Below are 19,119 nucleotides of genomic sequence, written 5' to 3'. Positions count from 1 at the left end.
AACATAAGACTTAAAAGACTTAAAGGAAACACAAGAGTCATAACAACCAAATAAAACAGATCCTGTTTGATCTCGATTCTAAACAGAAATCACAAAAAGAATTTTTTATACAGCTGAGGAAATTTGAGTATGGCTCGGTAATTGAATGATATTAAATGATCATTTGCATTTTGTTAGATGTGATAATGGCATTGTGGTCACGCAAGAAAATACTCGGAGATTTCTTTTTGAGTTGCACACTGAAGTGTTTAGAGGTGAATGGAACCATGGCTGGGATTTGCTTTAAAATATTCCAGCAAAAAAAACCTAACGAGGGGGAAGGGGCAGATGAAACAAGTCTGTGGTTAAATGAAGCTAGGGGATGGCCACATGGGGTTTGTTGTACTCTCTAGCTTTGGGGAAGTTTGGAAAGTTTCACAGTAAAAATTCCAAAAATATGGGTACACCATTATTCAACTAAAACCCACTGTGGAGTATGTGTCCTAGAGGAGCTCTTATTATGGTACATATGTTCAAAAGTGAGTCCTGCTTTGTAAAATGAAAATTGGAGATGAGTTCAATGTCTGCCAGTACAAGAACAGATAGAGGGAAAGTGATAAGAGGTTGTCCTGTCAGCAGCCACTCCCCGTCCCTCCTAGTTAATAAAATCCTGGTTTTCTTTACCCTCACAGAAATATCTTGTGAATGCAATGTGATGGATCCAAGGCACGCGCTGGAAGCTCCTGTCTTTTCACCAGTAACTGATGCAGTGGCAGGGAGGCAACCACCTGTGCCAAAGAGAGCTCAGGGCAAGTGGGTGAGAGTCTAGGAAGCTCCACCACACTTCGTTGATTCTGAGGCACACAAGCTTTCATTTCTGAAATTGCCAGATTTCTCACAATTGATAGCATCTCACAAGCACTGTCACTGGATGGCTGTTGTAGTGTGTTTGTCACTCCGTGTGTGTGTGTGTGTGTGTGTGTGTACAAACATGATCTGAAAACACATCCTTTGTGACATCTTCTGGTAAGATCCAGAAAGTACGAGGACTACAACTTTTAGAGTGGGTCTTCTTCTTCCCCCTCCCCCTCCTCTTTCTTCTTCTCCTCCTTCTCCTTCTCTTCCTCCTCCTCCTCCTCCTTCTCCTCCACCTCCTCCCCCTCCTCTTTCTCCTTCTTCTTTTTCTCCTTCTTCTTCTTCTTCTCCTCCTCCTCCTCCTTCTTCTTCTTAAGATTTTATTTTTAAGTAATCTCTATACCCAACATGGGGCTCAAACTTACAACTCCAAGATGAAGAGTCCCTCACTCCACTGACTGAGCCAGCCAGGTGTCCCCAGAATGGGTCTTCTTGAGACAACACGGCACACTCTGTGAGGAGACACTACACTGGCAGTGTTCCTGATGGCACAGAGGGTAACATCTTCGGGGAGAACACGGACATGGAAGGTGCTGATTTAAAAAGTGATTTAGAATAGAACTCTGGTGACAAGGCCTTCTGAAAACACCAATTTCTTTCATTTCTATTTTCCTGTTTTGTATACCCAGGATAATTTTTAAAGATTTATGTCAAAGTTTGGGGCGTCTGGGTGGCTCAATCAGTTAAACCGTTCGACTCTTGGTTTCGGCTCAGGTCATGGTCTCGAGGTTTGTGGGTTCGAGCCCCACATCCTGGTCTGAGCTGACAGTGCAGAGCCTGCTTGGGATTCTCACCCCATAAATAAACTTTATTTTTAAAAAATATTTATGTCTAAGTTTAAAAGGGCCATTTTTAAGAGTATAAAACAAAACTTCTAAGGGATAAGAAAGCATTGCCAGTTTAAATGTCGGAATTTTTGTTTTTTTAGAACTTAAAAAAAAGTGTGCTTTACAATTGATGAAATGAGGTACCTCTCTATTAGGAAATAAGGCTTGTTGGGAATGCAAGCTGGTGCAGCCACTCTGAAAAACAGTATGGAGGTTTCTCAAAAAACTAAACATAGAACTACCCTACGACCCAGCAATTGCACTACTAGGCATTTATCCACGGGACACAGGTGTGCTGTTTCGAAGGGACACGTGCACCCCCATGTTTATAGCAGCACTATCAACAACAGCCAAAGTATGGAAACAGCCCAGATGTCCATCAATGGATGAATGGATAAAGAAGATGTGGTATATACATACAATGGAGTATTACTGGGCAACCAAAAAGAATGAAATCTTGCCATTGGCAACTACTTGGATGGAACTGGAGGGTATTATGCTAAGTGAAATTAGAGAAAGACAAAAGTCATATGACTTCACTCATACGTGGAATTTAAGATACAAAACAGATGAACACTAAGGGAAAGGAAGCAAAAATATAAAAACAGGGAGGGGAACAAAACAGAAGAGACTCTTAAATATGGAGAACAAACAGGGTTACTGGAGGGGTGCCGGGAGGGGGGATGGGCTAAATGGGTAAGGGACACTAAGGAATCTACTCCTGAAATCATTCTTGCCCTGTATGCAAATTTGGATGTAAATTAAACAAAATAAAATTTAAAAAAACAATAAAAGCTTTCAACAGACAGGCCAATTCATAATTAATAAAAAATTCTTTTGAAGGTTAAAAAAAAAAAAGAAGAAAGAAAGAAAAGAAAAGAAGGCTGGGGAGCTTGGGTGGCTCAGTCAGTTAAGCGTGACTTTGACTCAGCTTAGGATCTTGCAGTTTGTGAGTTCGAGCTCCACGTCGGGCTCTGTGCTGACAGCTCAGAGCCTGGGGTCTGCCTCGGATTCTGTGTCTCCCTCTCTCTCTGCCCTTTTCCCACTCGTGCTCTCTCTCTCAAAAATAAATAAACATAAAAAATTTTTTTGTTAAAGAAAAGAAGGCTAGAAAGGGGAAATTCTTCTTTGCCCCCTTCATCCCCTTCCTGCTCTGGATAGTGTCAGGCCAGGGCACAGCTGTGGCAGTTATCTTGGGACCACCAGGGGAAGACAAAAAGGATCCCAGGGAGGCCAAATTGCATCCTGACATTGCTGAGTCACTAATCTAGCAATGGAACATCGTACCTGCAGATTTCCATCAATGAGGTAATTAATGCCTGTATCACTTATGAGACTTTTACTTCGGAATCATGCTACGAAACTATACTGAATTAACAATTATCTAGTAGAGTACTGAGCAGTTTAAAATACACAATATAATTGAATATAAATAAATATTTTGTATATTTAAAAATATATTTTATCTAGATATAAACATATTTTACATGAATACTGTATATTTTATAAACATATATACATTTCTATCTCAAAAATATAATATTGAGTTTAAAAAAAAAAGCAAGTTTCAGGGACGCTTGGCTGGCTTAGTCAGTTGAGCGTCCAACTTGATTTCAGCTCAGGTCATGATCCCAGGGTTGGGGATGGAGCCCCATCACTGGGTTCCATGCTATCGTGGAGCCTGCTTAAGATTCTCTCTCTCTCACTACCTCTGCCCATCTCTCCATCTCACACACTCTCTCCAAAATAAATTTTAGGGGCGCCTGGGTGGCTCAGTCGGTTGAGCGGCCGACTTCGGCTCGGGTCATGATCTCGCGGTCCGTGAGTTCGAGCCCCGCGTCGGGCTCTGTGCTGACGGCTCGGAGCCTGGAGCCTGTTTCATACTCTGTGTCTCCCTCTCTCTGACCCTCCCCTGTTCATGCTCTGTCTCTCCCTGTCTCAAAAATAAATAAAACGTTAAGAAAAAAAATTTTTTTAATAAATTTTTAAAAAAGGAAGTTTCAGAATAATATCACATGTGCAATACTTATATAAAGTTAAATGACTAATTCAGTGTCGTGTATGTGTCTTCAACAAGGACTAGAATACGTGGATACACGGACGAGAAGGACACATCTTCAGCGTAGTCGATACCAGTGGGAAGAGAGTAAGGGAAACGCGATCAGGACGGGAATATAAATGGGACTCATCTGCACCAATAATGATTTGCATATTTTTCAAAAAAATATCCAAAGCAAATGTGGCAAATATTAACTTTGTTAAATCCAACTGGTAAATAAACTTGTCATATTCTTCATTTGTGTGTGTTATGAAATACAATTATGAGGGTGATGATAAAACTCTCATTACTCAATTTTCACATGTTTATAATTGAAATAATCTCAAATTCATACTGTAGAGCATAATAAAAATATGCTGAACATACATACATTTTTTCTTCACTTTTAAATTAGAAATGTTCACTGCAGATGGCGTCAGAGTCATGAAAAACCCTAGGCTGTTGCCAGAATTCATTCTCTTCAAGAAAGGTACCAGATAGAATTGTGAAAATTCCATGTATGCTATTAAGACTTCTAGCAGCAATAGCTGACATTTACATACGGGTGGCTTAGAATTCATGATAAAGATACAAATCTAAATGCCAACAAATTTGTAGAACTCCTCCCAAAGGAGTAAAGGACCTCCTTCAGGAGGGCATGGGAGGAGAGGGGACGACTGACTTAATAGGTTGTTTCCAAGTCTTTTGCCAAAGGATTTATACTGGCCAGGGTCTAAGCAGGAAAAGAGAAACCACTCTAAGCATTTAAAACAGGGGAGGAAACCCCAGAGGGAATCTAATACAAGGAATTGGATGGAGGAACTGAGAAACCTGGCAAGGGAGTGAGGCAACCCAGACCTTAGCAAGAGCAGGACCCAGTACTGCCTCCTCCTGGAGCAAGCGGGGAAGGGGAAGGGGGGTGGGGGATGTTCATGGAGTCCAAGGGGTCACGGAGCAAAACCAGAACTACCCAAGCCCGTTTGGGGATGAAGCCTTTGCCAGAAAGACTACCTGATCGCCTTCTGATTCCCCAATGATGCCTCTCATTGGCTGGGCTTAGCCAGGAGTCAGCTCACCTGGGAGCCTGGGAAACAGCCTGTAGGAGCGAGCCCGTGATACAGAGCAGAGCAGAGCAGAGCCAAGAGCAAAAATGAGATCTGAGGGAGAGAGGATCCGATCCACTGGTTGTAACCTTCATTAGTTATAGCTAAACTTTCTTGGGGCACCTGGGTGGCTCAGTGGCTTAAGCGTTGGACTTTGGCTCAGGTTGTGATCTCGGGATTCCCGAGTTCCATCCCATGGGGCTCTGGGCGATCAGCACAGAGCCAGCTTCAGAAACTCTGTCCCTCTCTCCCTGCTCCTACCTCTCCCCCACCTCCACTTCTCCCCCCTCTCTTTCTCAAAAATAAACATTAAAAAAACAGATTCTCTCTCCCTCTGCCCCTTGTCCCTCTCTGCACCCACCCCCATGCGCATGTGTGTGCGTAAGTGCTCCCTCTCCAAAAAAAACCTTTCTTGTTTCTCATTTTTTCCCTCATATTTATTTACGTTATTTTAGAGAGAGAAAGAGAGAGCATGTGCGATGGGGGTGAGGAGCAAAAGGGGAGAGAGAGAGAGAGAGGGAAGCAGGCTTCCCACGAAGCCTGATGCCCACGGCCCCGAGATCATGACCTGAGCCAAAATCAAAAGCTGTATGCTCAAGCAACTGAGCCACCCAGGTGTCCTCCTCGTATTTATTTTTAAAATGCTTCTCAACTCCGGTATACCTAGAGTCGTCAGATTTGGGGGATGGGAGGGAGAGACCCTAGATGCCAATTGAATCTGAATTTCAGATAAACAATGCAAAATTTGGAATACATATAACAAAAATTTTTAGTATTTATCTGAAATTCAAATTTAACTGGGCATCCTGTGTGGTACACACATTGTACACCATATACTAGGTATAACTCTAAATGAAATGCTTTAAAAATAAAACTAACTTGTACATCCAACTCTACAAAAAACAAAACGTATCCTAGCTGCACGCGTGTAAGGGAGTAGGAAAGACCGTTTCACAGAAGTGGATGATGCCACTCTGTTCCACTCTGGCGACACAGGCTTTGGATATGGGGCCAGACGGAGGCAGTGGACTTGGGTGCAAGATTTAATGGGGTACCAAAAAACTCAGTAAGTAATCAAGATAAATAATAGTTTAATACAATATTTTTAAATAAAAATGAATGCAAAAAATCCACAAGGAAGAAAATATCAAAAATTTTAGTATGACTGGATCAGTAACAACGCTGTGCTGAGACACATTGGAACCTGAGGCAAAAGGAAAAATGGGTAATACTGATCCCATCTTTACTTAAAATATTGATATGCTATTCAGCATGAATATATTAATTCCTGATTTTTAAAAATATTGCCTTAGGGGCTCCTGGGTGGCTCAGTTGGTTAAGTGTCGGACCCTTGATTTCAGCTCAGGTCATGATCCCAGGGTTGTGGGATCAAGCCCTACATCAGGGTCCACGCTGGGCATGAAGCCTACGTGGGATTCTCTCTCTCTTTCTCCCTCTGTCCCTACGTCTCCCCTGCCAGCCACTTGTGCGTGCACACACGCACGCTCTCTCAAAATAAATCAATGTAAAAATATTGCCTTAAAACGTTATTCGTCTTGATTACTCAATTTCTTGGCACTTCCTTAAATTTCTGCACCTGAAGTGAGTGTTTAGCACTGTTTGGAACCATTTCAGGGTCACAAAAAATTTACCAGATTTGTTTTTTTTTTTAAAAAAAATTTTTTTTTTTAACATTTATTTATTTTTGAGACAGAGAGAGACAGAGCATGAACGGGGGAGGGGCAGAGAGAGAGGGAGACACAGAATCGGAAGCAGGCTCCAGGCTCTGAGCCATCAGCCCAGAGCCCAACGCGGGGCTCGAACTCACGGACCGCAAGATCGTGACCTGAGCCGAAGTCGGACGCTCAACCGACTGAGCCACCCAGGCGCCCCAAAATTTACCAGATTTGGATCAAAGGTTAGTGGCACACTTTCAGTTAGCAAATAGTTTTCCCTTAGAAGCTTGATTTGAATATCCAGTGAATAAAAAGTGAAGCTGGGATGGGAGCTTGATGTCCATCCCTGTGGATGTCACTGCTTTGGTGCAAAACCAGCAGAAATTTATGCTTTCACATCTCTGTAGTACTTCTTGGCAATTACGATTCACTGTGATGAGTCGGTTGCAAAATAATTTGTAGTTTCCATCAGGAGTTTGATTATGGGAATAACGACATTTAACTCTTTGCACCCTTAAAAAGAGCCAGATCAAGAGTCCAAGAACTCTTTTCAAGTGCCCGTTCTGACACTTACTAGCTGAGCAAGTTGGTTTACTTCTTGGAGCCTCAGTTTTCTCATCCAGAAAATAGGTTTGAGTATCCACGTCCATATCAGGAGGATGTTGAGGACGAAAAGAAACAACGCAAAACCTCTTTATGAAACTGTAAAAGACCACACAAAAGTGTCACTACCCCGAATACACTGAGGAATTCTCATTGTCTAAGTCATGCTGCATTCGTGGATACTGGCATGTTTGCTAAGCATAAGTACAATGATGATATTTAAAGACAGTATTTGGAGATTACAGCTGAGGTGATGGAGAGGGGATTCGTACCAAGAGATTTTTTCCATAGTGGAATAGAAGACTTGAAAATTGCTAGTACAGGGGTGCCTAGTGGCTCAGTTGGTTAAGCATTTGACTTTGCCTCAGGTCATGATCTCATAGTCTGTGAGTTCGAGCCCCGCGTCTGGCTCTGTGCTGATAGCTCAATGGCTCACAGCCTGGAGCCTGCTTCGGATTCTGTGTCTCCCTCTCTCTGCCCCTCCCTCATTCATGCTGTCTCTCTCTGTCTCAAAAATAAACATTAAAAAAAAAAAAAAAGAAAAGAAAATTACTAGTACAGCCTTGGGTAGTCAGGAACGTCTTCTTGAGGAGAGATGATGCCCGTGTTTTCAGGGAAGGAAATGGGTACTGGCTGTAAGGGAGGGTGTGGATGGGGTGGAAGCTGAAAAGGGATTATAGGCAGGTCATGAAGGGTCTTAACCCATTTTCAGGAGTTTGGACTTGGTGCTAAGAGCAGTGAAGTGTTTTAAACAGAAGTGGACATGATCAGATTAGCATTAAAAACCTATCTCTGGCTAAATGAAGGCATTCTAGAAGTGGAGAGACTGGATGAGAAGGCTGCTGTGGCTCTTGTCTCAGTTAGAGGTGATAATGACCTGGGAGAGTGGCAGTGAGAATGGAAGGATCCATCAAATGGAGGAGGTAAAATCCACGGACTCGGTTGGTTGTTTGGTTGAACGAGATGGGGGATGAAGAATCGGAAGATGGTTTGCAGTTATTTATTGCTATATGACAAGCACCCCAAATGTAGCAGTTTAAAAGAACAACTTGTACATCCACATGCAAAAGGATGAAGTCGGCCCCCTAGCTGGCATGATATATAAAAATTAATTCAAAAAAAAAAAATTAATTCAAAATGCATCAAAGACCTAAATGTAAGAGCTAAAACGATTTTTTTTTTAAAAAAGAGCCAAGAGGAGCCCGGTGGCTCAGTCAGTTAAGCATCCGACTCTTGACTTGGGCTCAGGTCATGATCTCGAAGATGTGGGATCAAGTCGTGCATTGGGCTCTGCACCGAGCACGGAGCCTGCTTGAGACTCTCTCTCTCCCTCTCTCTGCGCCTCTCCCAGTCTCAGTCTCTCCCCACCCCATAAACAAACAAACATTAAAAAAAAACACACACATTTAGGGGCACCTGGGGGGCTCAGTCGGTTAAGCGTCCAACTTCGGCTCAGGTCATGATCTCACAGTTTATGGGTTTGAGCCCCACATTGGGCTCTGTGCCGACAGCTCAGAGCCTGGATCCTGCTTTGGATTCTGTGTCTCCCTCTCTTTCTGCCCCTCCCCTGCTTGCACTCTATCTGTCTCTCTCTCTCAAAAATAAGTAAACATTAAAATATATATATTAAAAAAAAAGAGGGGCGCCTGGGTGGCTCATTTGGTTAAGTGATGTGTCTGACTTTCACTCAGGTCATGATCTCACCGTTTAGGAGTTCAAGCCCAGCATTCGGCTCTCTGCTGTCAGTATGGAGCCTGCTTCAGATCCTCTATCCTTCCCCCACCCCGCCCCTTGGCTGCTCACTCTCTCTCTCTCAAAAATAAACATTAAAAAAATAATAAAATTTAAAAAGAGTTAAAAAATTATAAAATTCTTAGGGAAAGCAAGAATAAATCTTCATGACCTGGTTTATTAGATATGATACAAAAAGCAGAGTTGACAAAAGAAAAAATAGATAAATTGGACTTCATCAAAGTTAAAAACTTTTCTGCTTCAAAGGACTCAATCAAGAAAAAGACAAGTCATAGATGGGAGAAAATACTTGCAAATTATATATATGATAAAATATGACTTTTACAATTAACAATATAAAGAAGGGCGCCTGGCTGGCTGAGTTGGAAGAACACGCTACTTTTGATCTCGGTGTTGTGGGTTCGAGCCCCGTGTCGGGCTCTGTGCTGACGGCTCAGAGCCTGGAGCTTGCCTCAGATTCTGTGTCTTCCTCTCTCTCTGCCCCTCCCCTGCTCACACTCTGTCAATCTCTCAAAAAATAGACATTAAAAAAAATTTGTTTTAATAAGAAAGCTGAAACAATTTCAGCAACAAAATAGCATAATATTGAATCGTAAACACAATAGAAAATAAACATTCATGAGTCCATAATGATAAAGTTTATGACTGAATAAGTAACTGAATGCGGGAGAAGAGACAGATCTCCCTTAGAGAAGGTAATCTATCTACATACACGCCTTACTGCAGGAGGTAGGACGTTCTAAACTGTCCTCCACTCCCCCACTGGAGTGTCGAACTGCACGTAATGACTCGCTTCCCAAGAGTAAAGTGTGGGGGTAACTTTACAGCGGAGAAGCCTGGCAGACACCCCGAGCCAGGTGATCAAGGGTAACATCGTCATTTTGCTAGGATGCTCTCTCCACTTGACATGAGAACAGCACGTCACCTCTGTGGTTTTCCACCTAAAACCCCATAATTTTAGTCTAGCTGTAGCTGAACTCAAGGGGTGCCGCCCTTGGGGTGCATCAACTTGAATACCACCCAAAGAAGTGCTGAAGGCAAAGAACTTTTTATTACTTGTTACATGGAAGGAGACCGATAGTTCTCAAAGCACTGTCTTCCCGTGGAATTAGCACAGGATGTTTTTATTCAGGCTTTCAGGGGGCAGGGCAGGGAGCTTGCATATACATTAAAGAACTTACACATATTCTCTCAGGCTCTTGGCCCCGACTGTGCATGCCTAGTATGCTCACAGGCTAGTGCATATCGGGATGCTCAAAAAATGGCAGAAAACCCCACCTATAGGAGATCTTAGTATTATAACGAGCTAAAAGCAACTTCAAAACAACTCAGGGGGACACAAATAATAATGAATAAAAAATGGGGTGCCTGGCTGGCTCAATCGGTACAGCATGTGACTCTTGATCTGGGGGTTGTGAGCTCGAGCCCCATGTGGGATGTAGAAATTACTTCAAAATAAAATCTTAAAAAAAAAAAAAAAAGACAATGCAGGGGGGCTTCTGTGTAAGATCCTCAGCTCCAGTCCAGCTCAAACTGGCTCACCTAAGGGGCTATCAGGTGAAACACCTAGCTGGGCAGTCTCCTTGGCTGGAATTCCTGGTTCTGCAAAACGAAACACATTCCTTCCCTGTTTTTGTCCCTTCCCCTCCTCCCTTCTGCTGAGAGCTTTGAACACTCTGATCTGAGTAACTCCTCTGCTGGGTCCTAGCTAACAGGGGCAGGGGTATCCTGAAATGACAGACCCCGTTGATCGGAGGCCCATGAAGTCATACTAGCAGGTGTCCTGGTGCCACTTTATCTGGTCTCCTGGAGGTCTTTTCCATGTCAAGAGACTTGGAATCTAAAAAATGCCTTTATTCTTCATGTTTAAGATTTCACTAGGTACATTTGGTAATTGTATCTATCTGTAGCGTAGTGCGGATTAACTACTTGTCCCACAAATTGCCTTGAATGATAAAGCAGGCATTCATACCCCTGGAGCCGAAGCCTATGTGTTCCTTGGTTGGTCCGGCCGTGCCTGGGTACATATTGATGAGGGAGCGTAAGACAAACTGAGGGCAAAGTACAGGCTAACAGCACCCCCGGGCCCCCAGGTGGAATATGTGTGATATTTCTTGGACACCCCTGGCTACCCAAGAACAAAGGAAAGGGGTTTAAGTGCTGGCCATGGTAATGTGGGAAACTAAGGCAAACTAGGGAAATTTTAAATTCCCTTACTGCTTACAGCCCATTGACAAGTTCTTGAAATAGGCAGAGTGGCCTCCCTCTAGGAGCTCAGCTGCCTCCGTGAGGACACTATGCTAGGGACAAAAGGGAATCTTGGCTTAGCATCATCCTGACCCCCAGGAACCTGTAAGTCTACTTTAACGTTACAAAAATTCCTTTGGAGACTTCCTTTATCTCAACACCCCCAAGATATAAGCTGGCAATCATATTCTAAGCTTATGGCCCCCTGATATACAGATGTGTATCTGGGTCTCATGACTGGGGTTTTACTAAACAGTAATAAATGGTGTTTTCCCAACAGCACCTAGCCTCTCAAGGTCCTGGAAACCTTGCTTCCGAAATTCCTTAGAGTCTTAACCTATCCCTAACCTCCTCCCTACCTGAGGATATATAATCAGTCACCCGTCACAACCCCAGGGCAGCTCTTTCTGCCCACGGGTCCTCTCCCCATGTTTTAATAAAATCACCTTTTTGCACCAAAGACGTCTTCAAGGACTTTCTTGGCCGTCGGCTCCAGACCCCACCATCGCCCCAAAACTTCATCAATATGACCATTAACGTTTTGAATTGACAAGTTGGATGTCTGGGTGCCAGCTTCATAACCATGAACAAAATATTGGGAAACCCAAATCAAAGAGCATTCTTCAAAAATCCTGACCAGTACTCCTTAAAGCTGTCAAGATTGTCAAGAACAAGAAAAACCTGAGAAACTATCAGCCAAGAATAGCCTAAGAAGACATAATGAATATGTGTAATGTCGTGTCTTTCGACAGGATACTGGAACAAAAAAGAGACCTCGGGGAAAACTGGTGAAATTCATATAGTAATGTACCAATCAAGGTGGTTTCTTAGATGTGACAGACGTACCATGGTAACGTAGTCAAAATTTAAAGAGGCTCACAACAGGGGACTCTAGGTCAGGAGTATACAGGAACTCTATGCATCGCCGTTGCAATCTTCTGTAAAGCTAAAACTATTCTAAAATGTTTTCTGTTCAAACGGCAACTGCAACAGTGCCTTCTCACAGAATTGTGAGAAATCAGCGAGAGCTTACAGGCCAAGTGCAAGGGGCAATGCTTAGCGCACAGATGACAGGTGTTACTAGTGCTATTTTACGTCAACTGCGAGAGGGACGAGAGCCCCGACACCAAGGTAGTTTAATCACGATAAGCAAGAGGCACTCACCCCACGATCCCAACCGGCAAACCCACCACGCGCCCACAACTCCACGCGAGCGCACTTCCGGCCGGGCGCGCGCGCACGCACACGCACACGCACTGGCCGCCGGGGGCGGGGCGCGCAGGACGACGCCGGCGTGGGGCGGGGCTGGCCGCCGTTCCCACACGGGCGGCGGCCCCCGGAAGTGGCGTGTCTGGGGATGTCGCGGAGCGGAAGCCGAGTGTGGCGGGAGGCCGGCTGGAGACGCTGTCTCCTGTTGCTAGACGACGCGAACTAGCCTTCGTCACTTCCTCAGCCCGCCGTCTACCCACTCCCCAGGCCGGAACTCAGGGGCCCGGAGCCGCGGTGGGCACAGAGTCGTTCTCCGAGGCCCAGGACCGCGGCCCGCTCGGCAGCTGGAGTCGAGGCCACGCCACCCGCGGGGAAGAACCCAAGCTGGAGTGGGAAGATGGCTGCAGACAAGCCTGCAGGTGAGGCGCCCACGCCCGGGGCGGGCGGACCCTGGCGCCGAGTAGGTGGGGACTAGGGGGTGGAGACCCGAGGGTGACTTTAATTTGGGTGTGCGTTCCTCTCCCCCATCCTCTCCCTCGGCCGCCCCTAACGTGAGTCTTTGGGCCCCCTGGCCGGTAGTTTTTTTTTTTTTTTTTTTACGTAAGTGCAGTATGAAGCCGCACCGACCGCCTTTGCCCCGCTCGCCGCAATTTCGGACTTACATTTGTGTAGCCACTTGACGGGCTTTTCGGTTTTCCAGGGGGGAAGGCGGATCACCCCGCAGCACACGGGTGCCTTATGTCCCCTGGCTCAGGATAGGGCTCACCTGGGCTATTTCGCCCATGTAAGCCTGCCTGTGGTCAGCGATGTCCTCTAAAGTTAGCTTTGTGAAAACTATTTATTTAAATAGTCCTAAAACTGAAGTGTCTCTCTTCGTTCTGTGCTAATACCTTGCGCTTAGGACCTATTTTGCCCTAGTTCCTCAAGGTTAGCTCATTTAATTTCGACTGATTTCTTTATGGATTAGTACCCGATTCCTAGAGTCTTCTCCGTTAAGGTGTATAAAATTCTTTCCTGCCTGCCTCTGGGAGGGTCTGCCGTATGTTTCCTGTAAGAAGTGAATGTTCTCTGTGGCATCCAGGTTCATTGGAAGAACTTCACTCGCAGGTCTTAGAAGTGGTCAACACTTTGTCTCTTCTAAAGATTTGACTGTAAAAAGCCCATCTCAATATTCTGAAGGTTTCGATCTCAATGACTGATGGTCGGACTAGATTTGAAACGAAAGTGAGCCAGTCCTACTATCGGAAATTTGTTAAAAGATCTCTGCCGCAGTCTGCTGAGAAGGAAAACCATAGAGAAAAAGTTTACAAATTGAGGATAATAGAGTGTGCTGTAGAATGTTGGGTAGGCTGGTCCCAGGAGGCTTCTGGTGGGGGTGGTATCTGAGCAGAAACTCCCATGAAATGACAGAGTGACCGTATGGAATGGGTTAGGCTGGATAGCGAGAATGTTCCAGGCGGGAAATCAGCGTGGCTTCTCCGGGGCCGGACCACGCTGTCCGACATCTTCCGTCCTTAACTGAAGGCAGCGTCTCTGTGTCCCGGCTTTACGGTTCCTACTTGGCCATATCCTTGCGCTTGCTTGGAATGAGCTTTTTGAAAAAGGCCTAGGGCCTGTCCGGTTTCCAAGTCCTGCCGTGAAGTATTCTCGTACTTGTCCCTTCATTCACTCACGAAGATTGGGTCCCAGGCACCGTGTTGGATGTTGAAGAAACGGATATGACTCGCCCCGTGCCTCCGACGTGTCCTGTTTAGTCTGTAAGGACAGCGCCGCTGGGTGGCACTCCCGTCTGGTGACGTGTGCGACGCGTAACGTGGCGGCGTAACGCACGTGGTGGAGGAACGAGGCCCACGGTGATTCGGGGCCGTGGCTTTGGCTGAAGCTTTGTAGCCACGTGGTAGGAAACGTCTCACCTAGATGACGTTACGGAGCCACGTCGTAGGAAACGTCTCACCTAGATGACGTTACGTTCGTCTCCAGCCGAGTGTTGAGTGTGGTCTCCTTGAATCTGGCCTCCTCTCCGTCCCCGCTTCACCTGCTGTGATTCTAGCCTTTGTCCCTAATGTCTCCCTCGCGCGAAGCCGCCTTCCGACTGCCGTCCCTCTCTCTTCCTGTCCGGTCTGTTCTTCGCACTGTTGTCTTTTGATGTCTGAGACGCTAATTGCAGCAAAGCATTCCGTCGCCTGTACGCTTTCTAAGCTTATGCCATCTCGTGTGCAGCACATCCTCTGTCCTTCATGTCGTTCGTGAAACTTCACCGTGTGTTTCCAGCCGACGTTTCCGTATCCGCACACCTCGCTCTTCACCCCAGAAACGACTCTTGGACATACTGTTCTTCTGAGCTGCTGAGTGGTAGTGCCTTCGATTTTCTTTTCTCTTTGGTAAACACGCTCCTCGTTCAAAGGCTTTTTTTTTTTTTTTTTAATGTTAGTAACTTTTTTTAAAAGTTGATTTATTTTGAGGGGGGGGGGGCCGAGCAGGGGAAGGGTGGAGGGGGGCAGGGGGTGAGAGAATCCCAAGCAGGCTCCACACTGTCAGCACAGAGCCTAATGAGATGTGGGGCTCAAAGTCACCAACCATGAGTCCACGACCTGAGCCAAGATCGAGAGTCAGACGCTTAACCGGCTGAACCACCCGCGTGCCCCTCACGGTCTAGCTTATATGCTGCTTCATCTCTGAGCTCCTGAGCTCAGGGCCCTTGTCACGGAGGGTAAGAAAAGAGACCCATGAAAGCATTTAAGAAAGTGACCTGATCACAGCGTGGGAAGGGGGAGGTTTCAGTGAAAGGAGACCGGAAGCCCAAAGACTAGGTAAAAGCGGCTAGTGCTATAGTAATTTATTCAGTAAATATTTACCCATGGCCTGCCTTGCCACGCACTGACATCTCTGTAATCATGGAGCTTATGGTATGAAAGACAAACATGTAAACTAAAAAAATACTTGTGAGTTTAGGTTGTGATGAGTATTGTGAAGAAAAGGAAGTAAGAGGACCAAGGATAACTGAGAGCAAGGACCCTGTTAAGAATGGATTGGGTAGAGGGGCGCCTGGGTGGCGCAGTCGGTTAAGCGTCCGACTTCAGCCAGGTCACGATCTCGCGGTCCGTGAGTTCGAGCCCCGCATCGGGCTCTGGGCTGATGGCTCGGAGCTTGGAGCCTGTTTCCGATTCTGTGTCTCCCTCTCTCTCTGACCCTCCCCTGTTCATGCTCTGTCTCTCTCTGTCCCAAAAATAAATTAAAAAAAAAAAAAAATGGATTGGGTAGAGAAGGAATCGCTCTCTTAGAGGTAACATTTTGTGACTGATTGGGTATAGTAGGTAAGCAGAAAGGCTTACTCTTTACGCAAGGTTCTTAGTTGAACCTCAGTTTCTCATTTGCAAAATGGGGGTCCTAACAGTTTTCCAACTTACTCATGTATTTTTTTTAACATTTTATTAAAATTTTTTTTACGTTTGTTTATTTTTGAGAGATGAGATAGAAAAAAAGTAGGGGAGGGGCAGAGAGAGAGAGAGAGAGAGAGAGAGAGAGAATCTGAATCAGGCTCCAGGCTCTGAGCTGTCCATGCAAGAGCCCAACGCAGGTCTCGAACCCACAGACCGTGAGATCCTGACCTGAGCCGAAGTCGGATGCTTAACCGACTGAGCCACCCAGGCACCCGTGAGATTTCATTTCTAAGTAGGCTCTGCACCCAATGTGGGCCTCGAACTTACAACCCTGAGATCAAGAGTCGCGTGTTCCTCCGACTGTGCCAGCCAGGTGCCCTCTAACTTTTAATAGCGTTTTAGTTTATTTACTCACAGGGTTGTTGCTTGTGTGCTTCAGCTGAGGTCAGGTGTTTGTTTTGGCTCACATCCTTTGAGAAGCAGAACCCAATTCAAGTGCTCTCAGTTTGGAAGGTGCAAACGCAGAGTAGTAGAGGCGAGAGAGGAGAAAGCCAGGCCGAGGGAGGTGCAGTATGTTACATACTTGGCTCTTGTTCCTCCCTGAGCTGAGAGAGAGCAGGCCGCTTGCATGTGGGGTTTTTCTGAAAGGGCTGCAGGAGACACTACACTTCAGGATAGTCCATATGAGAGAGAAAAAAGGTATAGCTTAGCTGTCCAGCTTCCTCCTGTTTCCTGTTTCTAGTTGGTAAAGACTCATTGCACGGGAGACAGATGTACCCGTGCTTCTGGATTGTATGGCTTCTCAGTCACTGATCGGCCAGCAGTTCTCCCACCCTGATTTGTATGAGACCAAATTGTAGAGGGAGGACGGATGGAGACCAACCAAAGACCAAGGTTCAAGGGGGCAGTGGGGGGCTCACGAGGTCCGTGTCCCTGTATAACATAAAAGTGGTGTGAAACTGGTTTCATTTTTTACTAAGGAAGTACCAACAGTGTTTTAGGGTGATTTATTTGACTTTAATTTTTATGGTCATCTGAGAGGAGAAAGTGGCTGGAATTAGGACACAAAATCCTAGATTTCAATTTATCTGAGAATTTGGACTGTGGGCATGGCTGTAGTAGGCTTCGTAGAAAAAGGTTGATAATGTTATGAATAAGGGAAAGATAGAGCCTGACCTGATGGGTAATATGAAATCAGCTTTCAAAGATAGCTTTAAAATTTTAAGCCAGGATGGCCATAAAAATGATAAGAAGAACAAACAAATGGGAAGATTTTAAGCCAAGGCTATTTTTATTTTATTAAAGACACCCAAAACTGATGATGATGATGATTATTATTATTAAATGTATATGGTAAAAAACTGTTAAGTCCTCTATTGCCCCTACCCAATTCCTGCATCCAGGTAGCCAATACTGAGTTTGTGTGTTCTTCCAGGCTTTTCTACACCTACCCAAGCTCACACTGACTTAAAAATATATATGGCTCAGTCATTTGTTTTTTGTTTTTTTGTTTGTTTGTTTGTTTTTTAATTTTATTTTTTAATATATGAAATTTACTGTCAAATTGGTTTCCATACAACACCCAGTGCTCATCCCAAAAGGTGCCCTCCTCAATACCCATCACCCACCCTGCCCTCCCTCCCACCCCCCATCAACCCTCAGTTTGTTCTCAGTTTTTAACAGTCTCTTATGCTTTGGCTGTCTCCCACTCTAACCTCTTTTTTTTTTTTTCCTTCCCCTCCCCCATGGGTTCCTGTTAAGTTTCTCAGGATCCACATAAGAGTGAAACCATATGGTATCTGTCTTTCTCTGTTTGGCTTATTTCACTTAGCATCACACTCTCCAGTTCCATCCACGTTGCTACAAAAGGCCATATTTCATTTTTTCTCATTGCCACGTAGTATTCCATTGTGTATATAAACCACAAGTTCTTTATCCATTCATCAGTTGATGGACATTTAGGCTCTTTCCATCATTTGGCTATTGTTGAGAGTGCTGCTATAAACATTGGGGTACAAGTGCCCCTATGCATCAGTACTCCTGTATCCCTTGGATAAATTCCTAGCAGTGCTATTGCTGGGTCATAGGGTAGGTCTATTTTTAATTTTCTGAGGAACCTCCACACTGCTTTCCAGAGCGGCTGCACCAATTTGCATTCCCACCAACAGTGCAAGAGGGTTCCTGTTTCTCCACATCCTCGCCAGCATCTATAGTCTCCTGATTTCTTCATTTTGGCCACTCTGACTGGCGTGAGGTGGTATCTGAGTGTGGTTTCGATTTGTATTTCCCTGATAAGGAGCGACGTTGAACATCTTTTCATGTGCCTGTTGGCCATCCGGATGTCTTCTTTAGAGAAGTGTCTATTCATGTTTTCTGCCCATTTCTTCACTGGGTTATTTGTTTTTCGGGTGTGGAGTTTGATGAGCTCTTTATAGATTTTGGATACTAGCCCTTTGTCCGATGTGTCATTTGCAAATATCTTTTCCCATTCCGTTGGTTGCCTTTTAGTTTTGTTGGTTGTTTCCTTTGCTGTGAAGAAGCTTTTTATCTTCATAAGGTCCCAGTAATTCACTTTTGCTTTTAATTCCCTTGCCTTTGGGGATGTGCCGAGTAAGAGATTGCTACGGCAGAGGTCAGAGAGGTCTTTTCCTGCTTTCTCCTCTAAGGTTTTGATGGTTTCCTGTCTCACATTCAGGTCCTTTATCCATTTTGAGTTTATTTTGGTGAATGGTGTGAGAAAGTGGTCTAGTTTCAACCTTCTGCATGTTGCTGTCCAGTTCTCCCAGCACCATTTGTTAAAGAGACTGTCTTTTTTCCATTGGATGTTCTTTCCTGCTTTGTCAAAGATGAGTTGGCCATACGTTTGTGGGTCTAGTTCTGGGGTTTCTATTCTATTCCATTGGTCTCTGTGTCTGTTTTTATGCCAATACCATGCTGTCTTGATGATGGCAGCTTTGTAGTAGAGGCTAAAGTCTGGAATTGTGATGCCTCCTGCTTTGGTCTTCTTCAAAATTACTTTGGCTATTCGGGGCCTTTTGTGGTTCCATATGAATTTTAGGATTGCTTGTTCTAGTTTTGAGAAGAATGCTGGTGCAATTTTGATTGGGATTGCATTGAATGTGTAGATAGCTTTGGGTAGTATTGACATTTTGACAATATTTATTCTTCCAATCCATGAGCAGGGAATGTCTTTCCATTTCTTTATATCTTCTTCAATTACCTGCACAACCTTTCTGTAGTTTTCAGCATACAGATCTTTTACATCTTTGGTTAGATTTATTCCTAGGTATTTTATGCTTCTTGGTGCAATTGTGAATGGGATCAGTTTCTTTATTTGTCTTTCTGTTGCTTCATTGTTAGTGTGCAAGAATGCAACTGATTTCTGTACAT

General features: G+C 44.8%; 1 protein-coding gene and 1 long non-coding RNA gene across 4 annotated transcripts in view; one reads left to right on the top strand and one right to left on the bottom strand.

Annotated features, from left to right (window-relative positions):
• LOC131511561 (uncharacterized) overlaps window positions 1–12,410 on the bottom strand; it is a 42,995-nt gene extending 30,585 nt beyond the window's left edge. For all 3 annotated transcript variants that reach the window (XR_009261582.1, XR_009261580.1, XR_009261581.1), the window contains exon 1: window positions 12,305–12,410. This is a non-coding gene — a long non-coding RNA (uncharacterized LOC131511561). The remainder of the gene's footprint in view (window positions 1–12,304) is intronic.
• An 87-nt stretch (window positions 12,411–12,497) lies between these two features.
• Window positions 12,498–19,119, top strand: part of CNOT10 (CCR4-NOT transcription complex subunit 10) — a 77,403-nt gene continuing 70,781 nt past the window's right edge. The window contains exon 1 of the mRNA XM_058729297.1: window positions 12,498–12,768. Within this exon, the coding sequence (XP_058585280.1) occupies window positions 12,747–12,768 (22 nt within the window). The 5' untranslated portion in view covers window positions 12,498–12,746. The remainder of the gene's footprint in view (window positions 12,769–19,119) is intronic.

Source organism: Neofelis nebulosa, chromosome 5 (genome assembly GCF_028018385.1).
Source record: "Neofelis nebulosa isolate mNeoNeb1 chromosome 5, mNeoNeb1.pri, whole genome shotgun sequence".
Taxonomy (NCBI): Eukaryota; Metazoa; Chordata; class Mammalia; order Carnivora; family Felidae; genus Neofelis; species Neofelis nebulosa.
This window is presented reverse-complemented; position numbering and strand designations above follow the sequence as displayed.